This window comes from Laccaria bicolor, genomic scaffold, assembly GCF_000143565.1.
Source record: "Laccaria bicolor S238N-H82 LACBIscaffold_34 genomic scaffold, whole genome shotgun sequence".
NCBI lineage: Eukaryota > Fungi > Basidiomycota > Agaricomycetes > Agaricales > Hydnangiaceae > Laccaria > Laccaria bicolor.
The window spans coordinates 188928-207635 of NW_001889905.1; the positions used below are offsets into that span (position 1 = coordinate 188928).

Consider the following 18708-nt stretch of genomic DNA (forward strand, 5'->3'; position numbering starts at 1 on the left):
ATCCGACAAATTATCATTGATTTTAGTTGCACGTTGGGTGATATACTTGAGTAGAAATGGTTAGTCTGTGCAAAAGGTGAATTTCTTTTACCAATTTGCGCGTCTGTATCTACAAGTACAGTCAAATTTTGGCGCTATATAACAGCTAACTGCATAATCGTAGACCATATCTAAATTTTACTTTGTGCGCCTTTATTTGTACAAACAACCATATTAGGTAGAACGCCCTTCCAACTTCCAAGTTGGCAAGTTCCAACCGCTCCACCCTTATGACGTGTGGGGCGGGATTGGAGCGTTTGGAGCAACTACCGAAACGGTGCTAGAACGTGGAGCAATAGGCAGCCCGCGTGCATATGGGCATCATGGTTTACATAGCCACGGCCTAAAACTTGCCTAAAACGGATGTTTATGCACAACCAAAGGCGCAAAGTGAAATTTCAGATGTGGTCTACGATTATGCAGTTAGCTGAAATGGGGTACTCAATCTCATCAAATTCGATCGAATGGTGTCACGCGCCTAGTTACAGCCGCCCTAATAGTAATACTCCACTTCTGCTCCCACCACCACCATCTCAGTGAACATCGTCCATGGCGACGACGGACCCCTTCCGATCGCACCTCGTCGCCCTCCTCTCCATCTATGAACTCGGTCCTTTCCCAGGGGCGCCAATCCCGCGATACGATGGGCCCGCAGACTGGCAGACGGAGATGATCTTGAAGAGTTTGGTTGTGGTTGCGAAGAGGATGTGGGATGCTGAGGCTGCTGTTGTATCGATCGGTGGTCTCAGTAAGGTTGCAAAGTTGGAGGGAGATGGGGATGGAGATGGCGATCAGTGGAAGACGGTATTCAGTTTGCTTTTTGTGATAACCAAAGGAAAAAGCTGATGATGATTTTGAGTAGAATAAGCAGGGGGAAGAGAAGGAAGATGAGACGATTACGACGGCCAATGGTGATTCTACAGCTACCCACCACGACCACTCAGCAGACCGCACCCCGCTCGCGGAATCGCAGAACTTATCTACAGCTGCAAGGGCAAATGGAATGACCATCTCACTCGAGGGCATTCCCTCCTCCATCGACCCCTCAAAGGCCTTTTCTCGTGCCTACGGCTCAATGAAAGCCGCTTCCTTCGCCTCCCACCCCCCCAACTCATCCTCAGCACCACCAACAGCCCACGCCCACTGCCCAACATGCGGCAAAACCGTCTCTGACCCGCTCATCATCCCCTTTTCCCCCTTCTCCTCCTCCTCCGCCTCATCTCCTGACGTGCCTCTTGGATCTAGTCCGCTGGTTATACCAATGGGCCCATTGGCAGCTGCGGCGTTTGAGAGTGGGATGAGCGCCGTTGAGGAGCTGAAGCTCTTGAAGGCCCAGGTGCAGGATGTAGCGAGGGTTTGTAATGCTGTTGCGAGAGGGGATCTGAGTCAGAAGATTACGGTTCCTGTGCAGGGGGTTGTTATGGTCCAGTTGAAGGATGTTATTAATACTATGGTATGTGTGGTTCTCTCTTTTTTTTGATGTGGTGGAGGCTGATGGAGGATAGGTTGATAAATTGGGACAGTTTGCTAAAGAGGTTACCCGTGTTTCGCAGGAGGTTGGGACGGAGGGGTATGTTCCTTTCTGTTATGTTTCTTCGTTGCCCGTTTCGTTGCTTCGAGCCACTTTCCATGCTTCCGTTTACGTCCCATTACGTCCATCTCCTGCTCCGATGATAAACAGCTAACCTTAGCCTTCCACAGTAAACTAGGCGGTCAAGCGCTCGTTCTAGACGTCGAAGGCACATGGCGCGAATTGACGGGTGTCGTGAACAAGTTGGCGGCAAATTTAACTTCTCAGGTGTGTTTTTGTTTTCCATTTCATTTTTCTTGCTCCATCTTTTTGGATACGGTTTTTTTTTGGGGCGGCATTCTCGTCTTTTCCGTGCACGGTGTTCGTGCATCTCTTATCATCTTCTGCACGTTCTACTTTCTTCCTTGCACGTTTTGCTTTCTTCTTCTGTTCTTTTTGCTTCCTTCTTTTGCACGTTTTGATACACTTCTTTCATCCACTTCGTCCGCACCTTGCACGCTTCTTCTCTCTTCACATTTCACTCCATCACTTCACATCACGCAACCCCTCGCTTTGCCATTCCCTCTCCCGACTTTCCCGGTCACCCCCCTCTTTCTAACTGCTTCCGGTTTTATTCACTCCTTCTCCCTTTCCGACACATGCTCCCCCCCTGTCTTCTCCCTTTCCCTCATCTCATAGACCATGTCCCCCTCCCTCCCTCTTATCATCTCCATCTTTCCTCTTCATACCCCTCCTCTTTTTAAACCCGAACTTATCCTAACCAACCTTTCTTTCCTAGGTCCGATCAATCGCAAAAGTAACGAAAGCAGTCGCACTTGGCGATTTGTCCAAGCAGATCGAGGTTGATGCCAGGGGTGAGATTTTGGATTTGAAGAATACGGTTAATGGTATGGTCGTTAGGTGAGCTTTTTTCGCTGCAGCGGCAAAGGAAAGAGGGGGTATGTGTTATGAGGCTACTTCTTGATCTTATATGGGTCGACCACCTTTCTTTTCTAGGGTGTTTGAGCCTTTTCTTTTGCACTTTCTTCATGCTCAAATCTTTTCTTATTCTTCGAGCTCACCGTCAAACTCTAACACTAACGGGCTATCAGACTACGGGCACTGGCAGCAGAAGTCACACGGGTAACCCTCGAAGTCGGAAGTCAAGGCAAATTGGGAGGTCAGGCGCATGTACCGGATGTTGAGGGAGTTTGGTTCGAGTTAGTTCGGAATGTGTGTTTTCTTTTCTTTCTTCTTTTCCTGTGTCGGGCTTCGTGTTTAGGCGTTGTTGGGCTTGCCTTCATCGTCGTTTCATGCCTCCTACGACTTTGCCCCTTTCCCCCCACTTTCTTCCTCGTATGTTCTCATCAGTTGTCGCTCTCTTCTACTATGATCCAGTGTCCTTCGCTTTCCTTCTCTCCTTTTCTTGCGTTGAGCTTCGTGTTGAGGCGTTGTTGAGCTTACTTTCATCGTCGCCTTTTTTTCCCCCTTGTTTATGTTCCCATGACTTGTTGCTCCTTCCTACTATGACGCACGGTCCTTCGCTTGCACCCCTCCTTCATCAGGTCGGCCTGACCCACCTTTGCCCTCTCTCTCTACGCGCCTTTCCTGGTCATCTCCGTCCTTTTCTTACCTTCCTACACGTACTGACCACTGCGCCGTCTCACAGGTAAATAGAATGTGCTCATCGTTAACAGATCAAGTGCGCTCCATAGCCAAGGTCACCACCGCTGTGGCTCGTGGTGATCTAACTCAGAAGATAGAGATTTCGGTCGAGGGTGAAATGTCGACTTTGAAAGGTGGGCGTTTCCTCACTTGTCCGAACATTGAGACTGAAGCCATCTCTCCCTAGGCACCGTCAACTCTATGGTAGACCAGTTATCAGCATTCGCGTCAGAAGTAACCCGAGTGGCGCTGGAAGTCGGAACTCAAGGCATTTTGGGTGGTCAAGCCAAGGTTGAAGGTGTCCAAGGGACGTGGGCCGATTTGACGAGAAATGTCAATGTAATTTCTTTTCCTCAGCTTTCCTCTTGACCGTGTCTAACACCTCTTTTGCAGAAAATGGCGTCCAATCTAACAGATCAAGTTCGATCCATCTCAGAGGTGACGAAAGCCGTCGCCTTAGGTGATCTGCGCAAGCTAGTGAACGTAGACGTGCAAGGCGAGATGTTGGACTTGAAGATGACCGTCAACTCCATGGTGGCCCAACTTAGCACCCTGGCCAACGAGGTTACACGAGTGAGTCTGGATGTCGGCACGGAGGGCATTTTAGGTGGACAGGCGTTCGTTCCTGACGTTCAGGGTATGTGGAGGGTAAGTCTTTGAGTAGGATTGAGATGGCTGCCCGAGTTGATTGTTCTCCATCATTAGGTACTGACGGATAATGTCAACCTGATGGCTATGAATCTCACGAACCAAGTGCGCTCGATAGCCGAGGTGACGAAAGCTGTGGCTGGCGGAGATTTGACGAAGAAGATTGAGGTGGACGTGCGTGGTGAGATCTTGGATTTGAAGGAGACCGTTAACGGTATGACGGAGAGTTTGAGTCTGTTCGCGGATGAGGTCACGAGGGTCGCGAGGGAAGTGGGTACAGAGGGACGGCTGGGTGGTCAGGCGAGGGTGACGAATGTTGGCGGGACGTGGAAGGATTTGACGGATAATGTGAATGTTATGGCTAATAATGTGGGTGTCGGTTTTATGTTGTTGGATTGTTGCTGAACATTCCTTTCCTTCAGTTGACGCTGCAAGTGCGGACGATCGCTGTGGCTACGGTGTGTGCTATCCTACTCAGCTGATGTCATGCTCATCATCCTGATCGCAGACGGCCGTGGCTAAAGGGGACTTGACACAGAAGATCACAGGAGTGTCCGTCTCCGGAGAGATGTTGAACCTGGTCAACACCATAAACAGCATGATTGACCAATTGGCCATCTTTGCGGCCGAGGTCAAAAAGGTCGCTCGTGAAGTCGGTACAGAAGGCAAACTGGGCGTACAAGCTGAGGTTGGCAACGTCCAAGGTATCTGGCAAGAGATTACGTGCGTTTCCTTCCTCTTTGCTCTCCACCCCTCTCTGATATCTTCATTCCCTTACCCTCAGGTTGTCCGTGAACACTATGGCTGGAAACTTGACGACTCAAGTACGAGGCTTTGCGCAGATCTCGGCTGCTGCTATGGACGGGGACTTTACCCGATTCATCACCGTCGAGGCAAGTGGGGAGATGGACTCGTTGAAGACCCAGATCAACCAGATGGTCTTCAACTTGCGTGACAGCATTCAGAAGAACACGGCTGCTAGGGAGGCTGCTGAGCTGGCCAATAGGAGTAAGAGCGAGTTCTTGGCTAACATGTCACATGAGATCAGGTGGGTCTTCTTGTTGCTGGTTGAGCTGCAAGCTGACGGATGCGTGTAGAACGCCGATGAATGGTATCATTGGGATGACGGAGCTTACGCTGGACAGTGATTTGAATCGATCACAGCGGGAGAGTTTACTCCTCGTACACAGCTTGGCAAGATCTCTGCTGTTGATCATCGACGACATCTTGGATATCTCGAAGAGTAAGTTGCTCCTTCAGCTACCGTTGATCACCCTTTTTGACAATTTGCCACCTCTAGTTGAAGCAGGTCGTATGACAATGGAAGCCGTTTCCTACTCCTTACGCCAAACTGTCTTCGGTATCCTCAAGACTTTGGTGGTGCGGGCATCGCAGAACAACCTTGACCTCACCTACGATGTGGAGCCGGATATCCCTGATCAGCTTATTGGCGACTCCCTCCGCTTACGACAAGTCATCACCAACTTGGTCGGCAACGCGATCAAGTTCACGCCATCCAAGGCTACTCGCAAGGGTCATGTCGCTCTCAGCTGTCGCCTTCTGGGACTGGATGAACAGAATGTGACTCTAGAGTTCTGCGTTACTGATACTGGCATCGGTATCGCGAAAGACAAGCTCAACCTGATCTTCGATACGTTCTGTCAGGCAGATGGGTCCACTACCCGAGTGCGTTTCCGCTGTCTTATACGATGAGTATGGAGCTGACCACCATCGTTTGTAGGAATATGGTGGCACTGGTTTGGGGCTGTCGATATCCAAACGTCTCGTCTCCCTCATGCAGGGTAACATGTGGGTGGAGAGTGAGGTTTCGAAAGGAAGCAGGTTCTTCTTCACGATTACCTCGCAAATCAGTTACTCTACGATGGATGTGACCCTTTCCAAGATGGCGGCATTTGCGAAGAGGACGATACTGTTTGCAGACACTCTTCACGACACCACTGGGGTAGTTGATCGCATCAAGGAGCTCGCCCTGAAGCCTCATGTCGTCCACGAAGTCAAGGAGGTTGCAGATAAGGACAGGTGCCCTCATATTGATACCATTGTCGTGGATTCTCTGGCTGTTGTAAGTCGTAGCTCCGTTGAACATGGAGGGTTGAACTGACCAACCGGATCATAGACGGAATGTATTCGCGAGTACGAACACCTGCGATACATCCCAGTTGTTCTTTTAGCGCCCTCAATGCCCCGGCTCAACCGTAAGCAGCATAGCTTTTGTGCGGCGATAGCTTAAATACAAAATGTTTTCCAGTGAAATGGTGCTTGGACAACAGTATTACCGCGCAAGTCACTACTCCAGTAACCGCGCAGGATCTGTGCTCTGCCCTCATATCCGCCCTGGAGTCCAACACCGTCAGCCCAGTCTCGGCGCCCAACGACGTCACGTTTGATATCCTGCTCGCTGAAGACAACTTGGTCAATCAGAAGCTGGCCGTCAAGATACTTGAGAAGTATGGCCATACCGTTGAGATTGCCGAAAACGGCAGTTTGGCGGTTGATGCTTTCAAGGGGAGGGTAGCCCAGGCCAAGCCGTTCGACATCATCCTGGTACGCATCTCGTTTTTTTGATATCGGAGGAGCGCTCATGCGGCTTGTTAGATGGATGTGTCTATGCCGTTCATGGGCGGAATGGAGGCTACGGAGCTGATACGATCATATGAGATGCACAAGGGCCTCGCACCGACGCCTATTATCGCCCTCACGGCTCATGCCAGTAAGTCCCTCGCCTTCATATTCTTTGCAGTTCTTCATCAACAACCTTTGTAGTGATCGGTGATCGAGAAAGATGTTTGCAAGCGGGGATGGTAAGCATGCTTTCGCTTCTGACCCTTCTCGGAGCTGACACGTCACGCACTGCAGGACGACCATATCACCAGTAAGTGACTCTCTTTCTGATTTGATTCTCTTGGTTGACCTCGCTTACTTTAGAACCCTTACGGCGTGCAGACCTTCTCAACGCCATCAACAAGCTTGCAGGCGAACGTGGAACCCAGAAGCACCACCATCTCTTGCGTTGGCCTGCCTCAATTGCACAGGCGTACCCATAGAAGCGTCAGCTAAACCCTGGACTAGTCTTTGATACCCCATCTTCTACCGGACTAAATGCATTTTGATGATATTGCTACGACCGCCGTTTTGATGCCCCCTACTCCTGTTTTATATAATTTTTGTACCACCACCCATCACGGTTCACCACATGATATCCTCGATCTTCCCCCGAGATTCCCCTCGATTTCATGATATCCCCTCCTTTCGTTCGATTTGCAACACCAAACCATGTAATAAATGAAATACAAGTGCAATCTGTTACAAGTCAAACAAGTCATTATGAGCATTTTCGTACTACAACGATCGATGTTACCAACTATTGACCAACTATTGACTGCGAACTTTTCACTTGATACACTACTCTGAAACACTACTCACCTTCCGTGGTTTGGGCGATGAACGTTTCCAACTTGTGAGTGGAACACTCGACAAAAATTGGAGAAAGTCCGCGTATTTGCGGAACAATTCATATATGCACTGTAAAATGTTCGTCTTATTGCCTGACAAGTGCGAAAATGCTACTCCTGGTTAGTGCTACATATATTATGCCTGTTTGGATACACGGCAAAGATCGTCTATTTTCATAATTGTCTCATGATCGTCATGACTTGGGTTACATATCAGCATCCATCGTAAAGCGAGTTTCGAGGAAATGAGAAATTCGCAGACGCCCATGTCGTAAGGTTCGGATTATTGTATGGCACGGAATGTCTTTGAAACAAAATTTCAGATTCAAAAGCGAACTGCGAAAAAATCTGTTCACATACTGATTGATGTAGTTCGCTGTAGGGCGATTGGGAGGGTCACAAGTCATTCCATTGTTGACTCCCTCGCGTTGGTAAATGCGGACATAGTCCACAAACATTTGACTCGGAAATACGAGGTGCTTGTAATCCTGGGGTTGGAAATCTGGCGACATACCAAAATTCAGGACGACATACTTCAATGCGACGTCGTCAGAGTTATATGAGGAGTCAAATGATTGAATTTTGAGCTTACTGACCATGGGTTCCTCCGAAATAAGTCTTTGGCCAACCTGGGAAACCGGATCTGGCCCCACGGAAGCAGAAGTGACAGTCCACGTCGGTTTACCATTACTGAACCAAGTTATATACCCGTCTTGTCGATTGTTTGGATCAGACCAAAGTTCATATCCGTACGGCGCATAAGCCTGGCCCCCATAGAACTGCGATCCAATATCTGCCAGGGCAGAAACCGATTGCTGAAGTGAGTTCCCTTTAAAACTATTGACCTGCGTCATACTTTGATTATATATGGTCGTCGCCGGCGAGGTGTCGACAAACTGGAGTTGATAGTTATAAGGGGCCACCTGGAAAGTCTGAGACGCCTGGCCTACGACGCGGCTCGTGTCGATTCTGGCTTCAATGATATCGACTTCTGGGACCCCTCTGCCAACGTCGTACTTTGGTCCTGGGTGATCGGACCCAGGACAAGAGCACGCAGATAATCTTTGTCCTGGGAGGCCGCTTATTGGTCCGCCGGTTGCGCCGCCGGTTGCAGAGGATGCGGGCTGTCCGTTTTTCCCAGTTTGGCCGATGAACGTACCGGAATCGCATGAATCGTACGTATATGGCCAAGTTCCCTCCGTGGTTGCGCCGTAGGCTGCTCTGCCCTGTTGTATTGATGAGCGAGGTATTGAATAATTGTAGAATGAAGTTCAAACCAAGTTCCCCATCGTCCAAGCGGCTAATGTTACGAGATCTTGTTAATCGGCTTGTGAGTCAGGATTCAAGAATACGCACCTGGCCAGAAACCTGGAGCCGTTACACTACCAGGCAAACTTAATGAAACTTCTATGTAGCCGGTAGTAAAACACAGCTTGTTCCACGATGTTAGCATCCCTGTAGAATATTTGCATCAGTCGACGATAAAATCAGGTAAATACCCCACTTACCGCTCATGAAGTTCAGGTTATGATTTTGTACTTCCTTCATCGTAATCACCAATTTTCCGCCCTTTGTTGTGATGGCCTGTTTCGTGCAAGTGAGCGAATTTTGAAGTCGCAAAGTAACAGATGAGATTTACACTGGGATCATACCACTCCACGTCATTTGTGGGCCTATTGAATTTATAACTAAGCATGGCCAAAAATTGTGTCGCATCGGTGGACGCACCAATAATAGAGATCAACAGCTTCCCAATACGGGTCCTCCCCAGGGTAAAACGTTCGGCCATCCACATTGAACTCGTCACTGAAGACAAGATCATACTTTTTCCCGTCCCATCCTGTACGCGTCAAAGCCGAGGAGGGCGTATCGGCATCTATCATCCTCGGTAGGCCGGGAAGAACAGGGATCTGACCAGTCCCATTGATGCCCCCAATGTTGTAGCCATGGATCGGTGGCGGAAGGTGCTGGAAATGGTCCAGTATAGGGTACCCAACGAAAAGCGTCATTAGCCCTGTAATCAATAAAAGAATCGATACGCTGTTTATCCAGCCTCTACATGAGAGTACGTCAAAGCCTTCGTCCGGAAATGGCTCTGATCTATGAAACTCGTCTTCTAGGTCTTGATCGCTGTCCCATGCAGGATGAGCAACCGTCGTCGTGGTTGGGACGACCGGAATGGGCTGCTGCACGGGGGCCATAGTAATCGGGGCGGAATGGCTAGCGTGAGTGTCTTCCGACCTTCTCCGCTGTCGGGAGGTGCCCTGCCTTGAATCTGGGCGATAGATGAAGTTTCTGCCTTCGTTAGGATTGTACTTCAAAAATTGGATCAAGTTTCGTTCAACTCATGAACACATTGCACAAAACGAACCGAGTAAGGCCCATAAGCAGAACCAACCGCGCCTGTTGCAACAGCTCTCGTGGTAGCTGGTCTCCCTTGGATCAACGACGTTCTCCTGGTTGGCGGCGGTCCGCTGTTACTCCTCGAACGCGACCGAGGTGGTGGTCTTCCATAGATAATCTGATGAGATGATGTTGAGCCCTCCGAGCTATAATTGCTATGAGGATCTCTGTATGGATCGGTGTAATGTTGCTGTGATCGCGGTTGTGGTTGGTGCAGTCGCTCGCGTCGTCTACTTGGGCGGGACATTGTTGTAGATCAGCGTGATGAGAGATGAGCAGAACGCCTGGACAGCCATACCTCGCCGCAACGTCAATATCTTCTTCACACACGCCACAGTTCCATTAAAAATAGCGACACACCACTGCAGCGTGGTGATGCGTTTAATAAGAACGGCGCTTCTGTGTCATCGATTCCCACTGCTGCGGATACAGAAAGAAAAAAAAAGACAGAATTGAAAAGCCTCCATCCGAGAGTTGTGCAAGGGGAAGCTAAGTATAGATCTGTCGAGGGAGAATTTGGGATATCAATCAATGACGAGTGGCATTTGGTAGGGTTGTCGCATCCCGATCGGACCGTTTGCCTGTGTGTCGTTGCTTGTCAACAGCTTCTGATCAACGCACGCGCAACTCACTACCAATCTATGTCACTCAAACTCAAGGGGTACTATGTTTGTTCAGGTGTTTGAAACTTTTTCACCGCTGCGCGATTTCTGCCTCACCACTTCATTGGATTCTTTAAATTTTTAACAAGCCAATAATCTTTTTTCTCTTCTATATGAATATCTACTTTTTTTTGGTATAAATGTGTTGTGTTCGCTGTCGGAGGCGTTCCGGTGCTCAGGGTTCAGATATATCAGGAGATTGAAACTCGTGTCACACTAGGTAACAATGAATTTGGCTGATGGATGATGTGCAAATGTCACGCAAATGTCATGTTTTTCGAGCTGTTTTGCAAGAAAAATTTGGTATTTTGCCCTTCCTCCCGAGAATGCTTCATCTCCCCCTCTAGAAATTTGTAGGTAGACTTTCAAATACAATTTAAATGTACTTGGAAAGTTTCAGAATAAACAGTCTAGCCAATCCAAAGGGATCTGAGAAAACATTCCAATACTTTTGTTTGGTTGGTGTAATGAAAAGCACAAAGTCATGCCTCCAGAGCACAAATCTTCGAATCTCCCTCTGAAAATTTGGAATAGTAAATCTCATGCATAAATACATCTTCCCTGAAATTTACAAGATCCTAAGGTAAGCGGAAGGCAAGATAATGTGCAGTTTCAAACTCCTGATGGGTTTCAAACACCTGAACAAACATAGTACTGAAAGTAAAAGTACATGACACAATCATATGTTACATGTTTAAGGCCTCTCAGGTTCCCCCCTCCCCCTAGCACCTTCCAAATAAGGAAACCACGTGATCATTTTAACTGCCTCACTGCAAAACCCAAGGGAGGTCCGGGATTTGAAAATGCCATATAGCGATGGTTAGTTAGTCCGGCTGACAGGCCGTTAAAAAAAAAAATGACGTCCTAAATTTTTTCGGTCCGAACAGCCTGGAAACAGCCTGAGACAGTCCAAAACATCAAGCTTTTCAATGGAGAAGCCTCCAGAGATCAAAGAACCAGTACGTTATATAGAGATATAAGGTTGCGCGCCACAACTGATAAAACATTACCTAGACTGAAGCCGACATCGGACAAGATGGAACAGTGATATGTCTTCATTGCGAGACAGTCGTTCAATTGGGTTCAGTAGGACTCGCAAACTACTTCAAAAGACACAAACCCAGTAAAGCATGCAAGGTGAATAAGGAAAAGAAGGTGGCAAAAGAGGCTCTTGCGAAAACCCAGGCCAAAGCATGCCAGTTTTTTATGCCCCGAGGAACTGCAGTCCCTGGGCCATCTGCCTCTGCTGCGAAACTACTCGTCAAGCCTCAGACCTCAAGGCCAGCAACTATACTCCCAGCCTCGGGCTCGCAGGTGGGACAAGCACCCATGCCAATATTGCCCACCCCCTCCCAGACCCCATCATGTCAAATTTCATGTCCAAGAGCCGCCACGTTGTTGACAGAGTTGCGCGCACGCATTGACAGACTCCCAGACACAATCGAGCTTGCTGGTGATGAGTGTCCTCTTGCACGGTTCTCTGGAAGCTTCGAGGGGTCAGTTCCTGAGGGCGAGGATGCTTGGGAGGTGTGGAATCGACCTCTAGACACAGAGCTTCAGAAATCACAAGTAGAAATGATGATGTTAGTCAAATGGGGGGCAAAAGGATTGGATGTGATTTACGGATTATTTGAATATCTAGCCTCCGCGCACAATATTCCAGGAGCTCTTTTTGAAGGGAAAGTGGGGAGGCTGTTGCAGGCAATTGACGATGTGTGAGTTCTTGTCGTCCGATACCTTTGAACTCTACTAACCTTGTTGAAGATCTCCGCAGTCTCCCATCCCACCAACCATGAAATCCAATATGTGTGTCATTCTGGATGAACCTACATCGGGAGTAAAACCTGTCAGTTGGTGTACATCACCAATCAATGTCGACACACTACCAGATGAAATGGATGCTCTAGATGTTGATGCCTTGCCTAACGTGTTGCCGATGGCCATGGATGGTCCCAGAAATCAAGAAGTCTATCGCAAAGGACCACCACTAGGCAAATACCCATGTCCCGGGGTGCATGTTGAAATCCCTGAGGGAAAGTCCACTCATTCGGCGTACCCATTTGGTCTCCATGATGAACTTGGGGATCCTTGGGACTATTCGGTACAGAGAGGACAGTTAACACTGCACGCAAGAAGCTGCAAAAATCTGTTGACCCACCAAAAGCAGTGCAATGGGTGTTATCTGCTGTCAAGCGATTCTCGCCTGCAGGGAATTCTCGACCGAATGAACAAAGGCGTTCATGAAAATGCACACCTGGTATACCATAGTGTTGGTGGTCTGGTCAGCATCGTGCGGAGAAAGGCAGAGGAAATCAAGACCTTGAAACTTTGCAGATTGAATGATGCTGAGAAATTGGCAGGGAGGGCAGTGGCGATAGACGAACTGAAGCAGTGGGTAATGGCAGTGGGTAGCAGAAAGGTGGAGTGGGTCGACTGTCTTGTTCGAGTGAACCTTGCACGCAAAGGTGGAATGCATGGCCTGCTGAATCTGTATGAGCGCGCAGCTCAGAAACTTTACCGTCCGCGCAATTATACTGAAGAAGATTACTTACGAGGGCTGCTCCTGTGGCGACTAGGGGGCGCTCGGCTTGCTGGAATTGGTCACAGTGCACTCAACCTCCCATCCAAAAGCAGTCTTCATCAGCAGAAAGTTCTTCCTCTGCTCGTCATTTCTCCCTCCTTTCCAACAGCTCAGGAGGTCAAGGAAAACGTCAAGAATATGTTCACGCCAATTTTCTCTGTGCTGGAGGCTGCCGAAGATATCGTTCATCAAGTGCTCATGCTTGATGAGCTGAAGGTTGAAGAGCGACCGCAGTACGATGAGAAGTCGAACAAGATAGTGGGAATTTGCCATGAACACGCCAAGAATACAAGCCTAGAGTATGCCTCTGAGCAGGAGGTCCAACTGTTACTTGAAAGTGTGAAGAAGGGAGACATTCATCTTGCTGTTGATGTATGTTGATCAGTTACTGGTTACCACTGTTGTCATTTGCCCTTTCTCACACCTTTCTAGGTGACTGTCGGCGCAATCAGTGTTCTCAGCTCTGACACTCGCCTGTATGGTGCTCGAGGAATCCTGGTTTCTGGTGATTGCAAGCAGGAGTCAGGCCTGGAACATGTTCAACTAATAAAAACTGCTTTTGATGCCAGTCGGAAAACTCGCGTATGCACTGTTAGCATCGCATCTGACGGAGAATCAAGACGCGGACTTGCCTTAGTCCAATTTACTTTCAAGAAAAAGCTCAGCCCGGATTCTCCGATCTACGACCAACTCACATGCTTGCCCTTGATGAATCTTGAAGTGGGCGACGACGATGTAACTGCCAACAAAGATTATAAACACATTTTCAAACACATTCGGAACCTCGTCCTTCGTGACGCTGGCTTATGGTCGCTTGGCCATCATCTCAAGCCACCAGTTTTTCGAGCACACATGCATGCTCAAGGAGTCACCATGCAGCGCACTGCCTATCTATTAAATCTGGAAGACAGGCAAGATGTCAAACTTGCGTATGATCTACTTCACGAAATTTGGTCACTTTCCAAAGTGCCTTCTGGAAGTTTTGTTGGCTTTCAATCAAACAGAGCCTCAATGCGAATTTTGGGAAGTCTTTTCCAATGCCTGGTTATGCCATACATCTGCATTGACCTGACATTGACTAGGCAACTCACCCACCTCAGTGTGGCAGCACACATCCTGATGGCTCTCTGGAGCAATGACAAGGCCGGAACGAAGCTCATGCTCACCCAGCTTTACGTCGACATTATGATTATGATCAAGAATGTGTATTTCTGCGTCGCGAAGGCCAAGGTCGACAGTCCGACAGGAAAATTCTATCTTATCTTATTGGGAACTGATCGGCTTGAGACGCTGTTTGGGATCTTACGCACCATGGTCGGAAACGATGCAAATCTCGATATTCTTCAATTGGGCCAACATTTGACAGGGACAACAGAAGTATCAACTATTCTCGCAAAGTATCCCCACTGGGATCGTGCTCCTCGCCGTCTTAAACTGCCCGTTGTTTCTCAAGAGGGATCTGTCATGCACAAAGGAGTTGACCATATCAGACCATCGACATGGTTGGGTGATGTTTTTGTTGCCAACATTGTTTTTCAGACATGCTGGAGGCTAGGACGAGAGGAAGCCAAGAAGGACTACCCAGTCATTGCACCTATCCTCGAGTCTATCCAAATTCAACCTGGCAGAGACATTTTCTCGCCTCTGGGAAAGGATCTCGTAAAGGCGGCACATGCAGACGACGATATTGACGACACATATGATGATACACCTACCAGTATTGCAGATTCGACAGCGCCCTCCCTTGGACATGAACTCGAAGATGCCATTGCTGAAGAAGAGCCTATTGAGGTCGAAAAACACAAGCCCTTTTTTGAGATGGATGGTGTTCAAGTCTCCAAAGCCAAGTACCTTAGTCGAGCATTTGAAATGCTGAAGAAGGTTGGATCCACCGATCGACTAAAGCGTGTTGCTAATGGTCAGCACTACTCCAACAACTTAGATACAACCACAATCTTAACTACTGACCCACTGTCAAGCCGCAACCATCTGGGAATGGACATGCCGGTTGCATCAATCCTCAAATGCGAGGACAGTATCTTCGTATGTGTTGGTGAAGTCAATGACATTGTTGTCAATGGCTCGAGTGTGGATGAGATCAGCCTCAATTCTCTCAGGCAGGACTCCATTACCATTTCCTATCAGATGGTTTTCCTGATTCCCCTACCTCCAAAGACGACCCCGAGTCCAAGCATGATTGGCGAGGATCAATGCGACGAGGAGTCTTGTTCAAAGTCTCTGGCCATCTAATTCAGCCGATCGACCCTGGTGTTTCAACACACATTCCCCATCAGCCCTATTATCTTCTCGAAAGTGACGTGTTACTGTCTGCTGGTGCATCTCTGCTTGAACGGGTTGCCTGCATGTCATCCGAGTCTTCGGTCTTGGTTCCTACCATCAAGAAATCAGCAGATTTCCCATATCGAGAACAAACAGGTATCTTGTTTGAGTTAATCTATATTTCCGCGAGGCTTAAACATTGCTACTTTCAGGACAAGCGTGCTTCCTATGTGAGAACGAAGATGCCGAGAGGCATTTTACCAAGAAAAATCAATGCAGCGTATGCACGCCAGCAGTTTTCTTCAAGGATAAGACCCCAGCTCATCGTGTCCTCAAACACAATGCCGCTCACATGCTATTTGATTCCCATCTGAAGCAGAGTGATGAGCTGTGTGGCCTCTGCTTATGCCCTGCACCAGCATGTGTATTCTATCTGTAGAAAGGAAAAGGCTCGAAATCGACTGATCAGATCAATATGAAGAAGTCTTCTTGTGCCAATATGTTGGGCTTTTCTTACTCCGTCGCTGAGGAATCAACACAAACAGCCCCATGCTCTAATGTCCCTATTCGATGTCCTATATGCCCGAGAACATACACTACCCCTGTACTTTGGCAGCTGAACCTGGAGCAACACATGAAGTCTCGTCACCATGAAGTCGTCAATCTCATCCCGTATGAGCACCTTTGGAAGATATCAGAAGCCGAGAAGGTTCAGCTTAAGGCTAGCTGGAATGACCGCCACAAAGAAAAGTGTTCCTGCAAGTCTCAAAAGGCGGCTAGTGACTCATTGATAATCTCCGAGACGCACAGTTCTCGTTTAGTATTTCGGTAAGTGGTTATTCATTTTTCAAAACCTTTTATTGATATTGTATGCTAATACAGTAGTCTTGATAACGAGGACTCTTTCGCAGAATCACAGTCAATTGATGAAGACGCTGGACCGGCAGTGGTAGGGGCCAGGCAACAATTGACCTCCCAAAGTGTTCCATGTTCCAGCGATGACGAGAGTGACCCAGGGGACATGGACAATGATGACGACGAGAGTAGTGATGATGAGGGAGCTGCTGATCACGTTGATGGTGGCAAAGGTGACGTTGAGGGGGAAGGGAATGTGATGACCAATGGTGAAGAAGTTTTCGAGCCAGATCGTGAGTTGCTATATGATATCAATGTTTAGAATCACTCACAGCAACCTCTGCATAGCGCCTAACACACAGACACTACCAGACACTGAACTGGTGAGTAGTCTAATGGTCAGTACTGGGGGTTTGGCAACCAGGCAAGATGGAACCACAGTCGACGCTGCCATCGAGACACAAACTGGTGTTGATTCAATCTATGGAAGAACTGTCAGTGTCACAACAGAGACCGAAACCAGGCATGAAACCCATGATACGTCGACCACTACTCAAACCGTTTTATCTCCCATGTCCGTCGAGGTTGACACTGCGCCGAAGGAGACCAGCTCGCAGGGACGGCTCAGAAATGTCCCCAAGCGAAAGTTTATCGGCGAATGTGTATGCGGTGGCCCGGTGACAGCTGATGAGATGGACGACGAAGACAAATCGATCTGGTGCAAACAGAAAGGGTGTGAAACAAATTGGGTGAGTAATTCAGAATACATCTACCAGCAGAGAACTTACAGTTTATAAAGTATCATCTTGTATGTGCGGGTATTGAGCGCAGAATTCCAGGGTGGATGTGCGACTCGTGCAAGTACAGTGGGGAGAAGGGAAGGGGAAACAAATGAAGGTGAGACATTTGACGTTCTCACTGAGTCTAGTCATTATGATGTCATTTTCCATATTTGGAAATATATTCCCACCCTTAGTTAGTTAGTCTCAGCCGTCGAGGCCTTAGAAAAAAATTCAACCCTATATATTTAAAAAAAATCCTGGACCCCCCTTGGCAAAACCAATTCACTGAAGGTCATTCTGGAAGCCCACGACATGTAAGATGATGCTGATAGAGAAAATCAGTGCCAGAGAGGAGGAAAGGGTGCTGTGGACATTATATTGCAAAAACACCATGGCTTCAAATATTTGTCAAGATAGATCAAATTAGCACTCTCCTTCTAAGTTCTTTTGCTGCCAAAGAAAGTCGCATGTTTACAGATGCAAATGTGCTCACTGCTGGGTGAAAAAATCAAGAAAAAATGCAATAAGATGATGTGACCCAGAGTGACACAGTGACACCATTGTTGATATCTGAGTCGAGAGCCAATGTAAGAATTGGTCAACAATGATGCAACCCATCACAGATTGTGCTGGATCACTGGTTGGGGGCAGAAAACGATGGTTAAGTTGGCAGATACAAGTCAAAAAATGTATTATATTAGGTATTTATTTGAGATAAAGTTACCCGTTTAAGGGCCCTGCCAGACCCCCCTCCCCCCCAGGATGGTGTTTCAGAATTTCCCGGTCGGTACCCCTTGCTCAAACTTGAATGTCACTGGAGGTTGAGAATTTTTTTCTCATACCGATGCGATTCAATTCTCAATCAATACTACGTTCTCGGAAAGCCATGCCAGCCTTGCTCCATGTAGGTCAAATAACAGTTTTTCTGAACGAAAACCGCCCTTGGCCTTCCAGCCAAGACCCTCATTCAATGACTACTGCCTCAAACAAACTGCCACTATTGATGAAAGACGCCATTAATGTATTCACACCCGAGAGGATGTTCATAATGCACATATATCAGTCACTGTGTCACGTACCAAACGTAGTAGCCGGACATGACAATGACTCGTAATGAACGGGCCAGCCGGTCCCGGCCGGACTTTCCAAAACATCCCTTTACCAACGGACCAGCCGGATGCATACAAATGGCTTGCGGGCACGGCGTCTCTTGCCACGGCAGCTACCTACGGCAGCCTTCTGGGTGTCCCGTCAGCATCACACCATAGTTCCCCAATCTTTACTAGAACAACTGTAATACTGTTACCTGCTTTGATGTTGTACTGTTTGCTTCTATCAGTAGTAGCTAATTGTAAACCTCCACCCTAAGCTACTTGCTCTACCACACAGCTGCTGGTCAGCAAAGCATGCTGTATATACCCCAACCTGCTCCAATGGTAAATTACCTGTGTCCATAATATTAATCAATGACATCTATTGAAATTGAATATGTCAACTCTGGTTAAGCATTTGATTGACTCCAATGGGGTGGTTATTTCAACTCCCATGGGGCATTTGATTCACTCTGGCAGAGAATTTACAGCTGAGTATGTCAACCACCATGGGCATTTAAATTTGACTATTTTGACTCCATGAAGAATTTGATTGACTTGAGGGGTTATTATGTTTAATTGTAAATGCATTGCCAGAGTTGACATACTCAATTTCAAATGCCCTGGAGGAGTGAACCCAATGCCCCATGGGAGTCAACATATTTGATTTAAAATACCCTGTCAGAGTAAATAAAATGCCCTGTCAGAGTAAACTACAT

General features: G+C 47.8%; 3 protein-coding genes across 3 annotated transcripts; 2 read left to right on the top strand and 1 right to left on the bottom strand.

The window, feature by feature from the left end:
- The first annotated feature begins 1183 nt into the window (after positions 1–1183).
- Positions 1184–7195, top strand: LACBIDRAFT_174796 (uncharacterized protein). The gene is made up of 21 exons (XM_001885817.1): positions 1184–1492; positions 1545–1609; positions 1741–1837; positions 2349–2470; positions 2662–2782; positions 3219–3348; positions 3402–3553; positions 3608–3862; positions 3920–4231; positions 4285–4320; positions 4371–4585; positions 4647–4910; positions 4960–5105; positions 5163–5548; positions 5604–5945; positions 6000–6078; positions 6132–6427; positions 6479–6593; positions 6647–6684; positions 6740–6755; positions 6809–7195. The coding sequence occupies exons 1-21, from the start codon at positions 1301–1303 to the stop codon at positions 6925–6927; spliced, it is 3498 nt and encodes a 1165-aa protein (XP_001885852.1). The 5' UTR covers positions 1184–1300; the 3' UTR covers positions 6928–7195.
- A 257-nt stretch (positions 7196–7452) lies between these two features.
- Positions 7453–9536, bottom strand: LACBIDRAFT_191541 (glycoside hydrolase family 16 protein; the record flags this gene model as incomplete). Its single annotated transcript, XM_001885895.1, has 8 exons — positions 7453–7639; positions 7696–7868; positions 7932–8561; positions 8613–8635; positions 8692–8790; positions 8844–8919; positions 8975–9008; positions 9064–9536. 8 exons carry the CDS (start codon positions 9534–9536, stop codon positions 7549–7551), a joined length of 1599 nt encoding a protein of 532 aa, XP_001885930.1. The 3' UTR covers positions 7453–7548.
- Positions 9537–11329: 1793 nt separating this feature from the next.
- LACBIDRAFT_307198 (uncharacterized protein) lies at positions 11330–16913 on the top strand (the record flags this gene model as incomplete). The annotated part of the gene is made up of 10 exons (XM_001885818.1): positions 11330–11359; positions 11415–12115; positions 12165–13353; positions 13414–14899; positions 14961–15098; positions 15157–15417; positions 15474–15679; positions 15731–16089; positions 16144–16409; positions 16465–16913. 10 exons carry the CDS (start codon positions 11330–11332, stop codon positions 16911–16913), a joined length of 5085 nt encoding a protein of 1694 aa, XP_001885853.1.
- Between the last annotated feature and the right edge of the window lie 1795 nt (positions 16914–18708).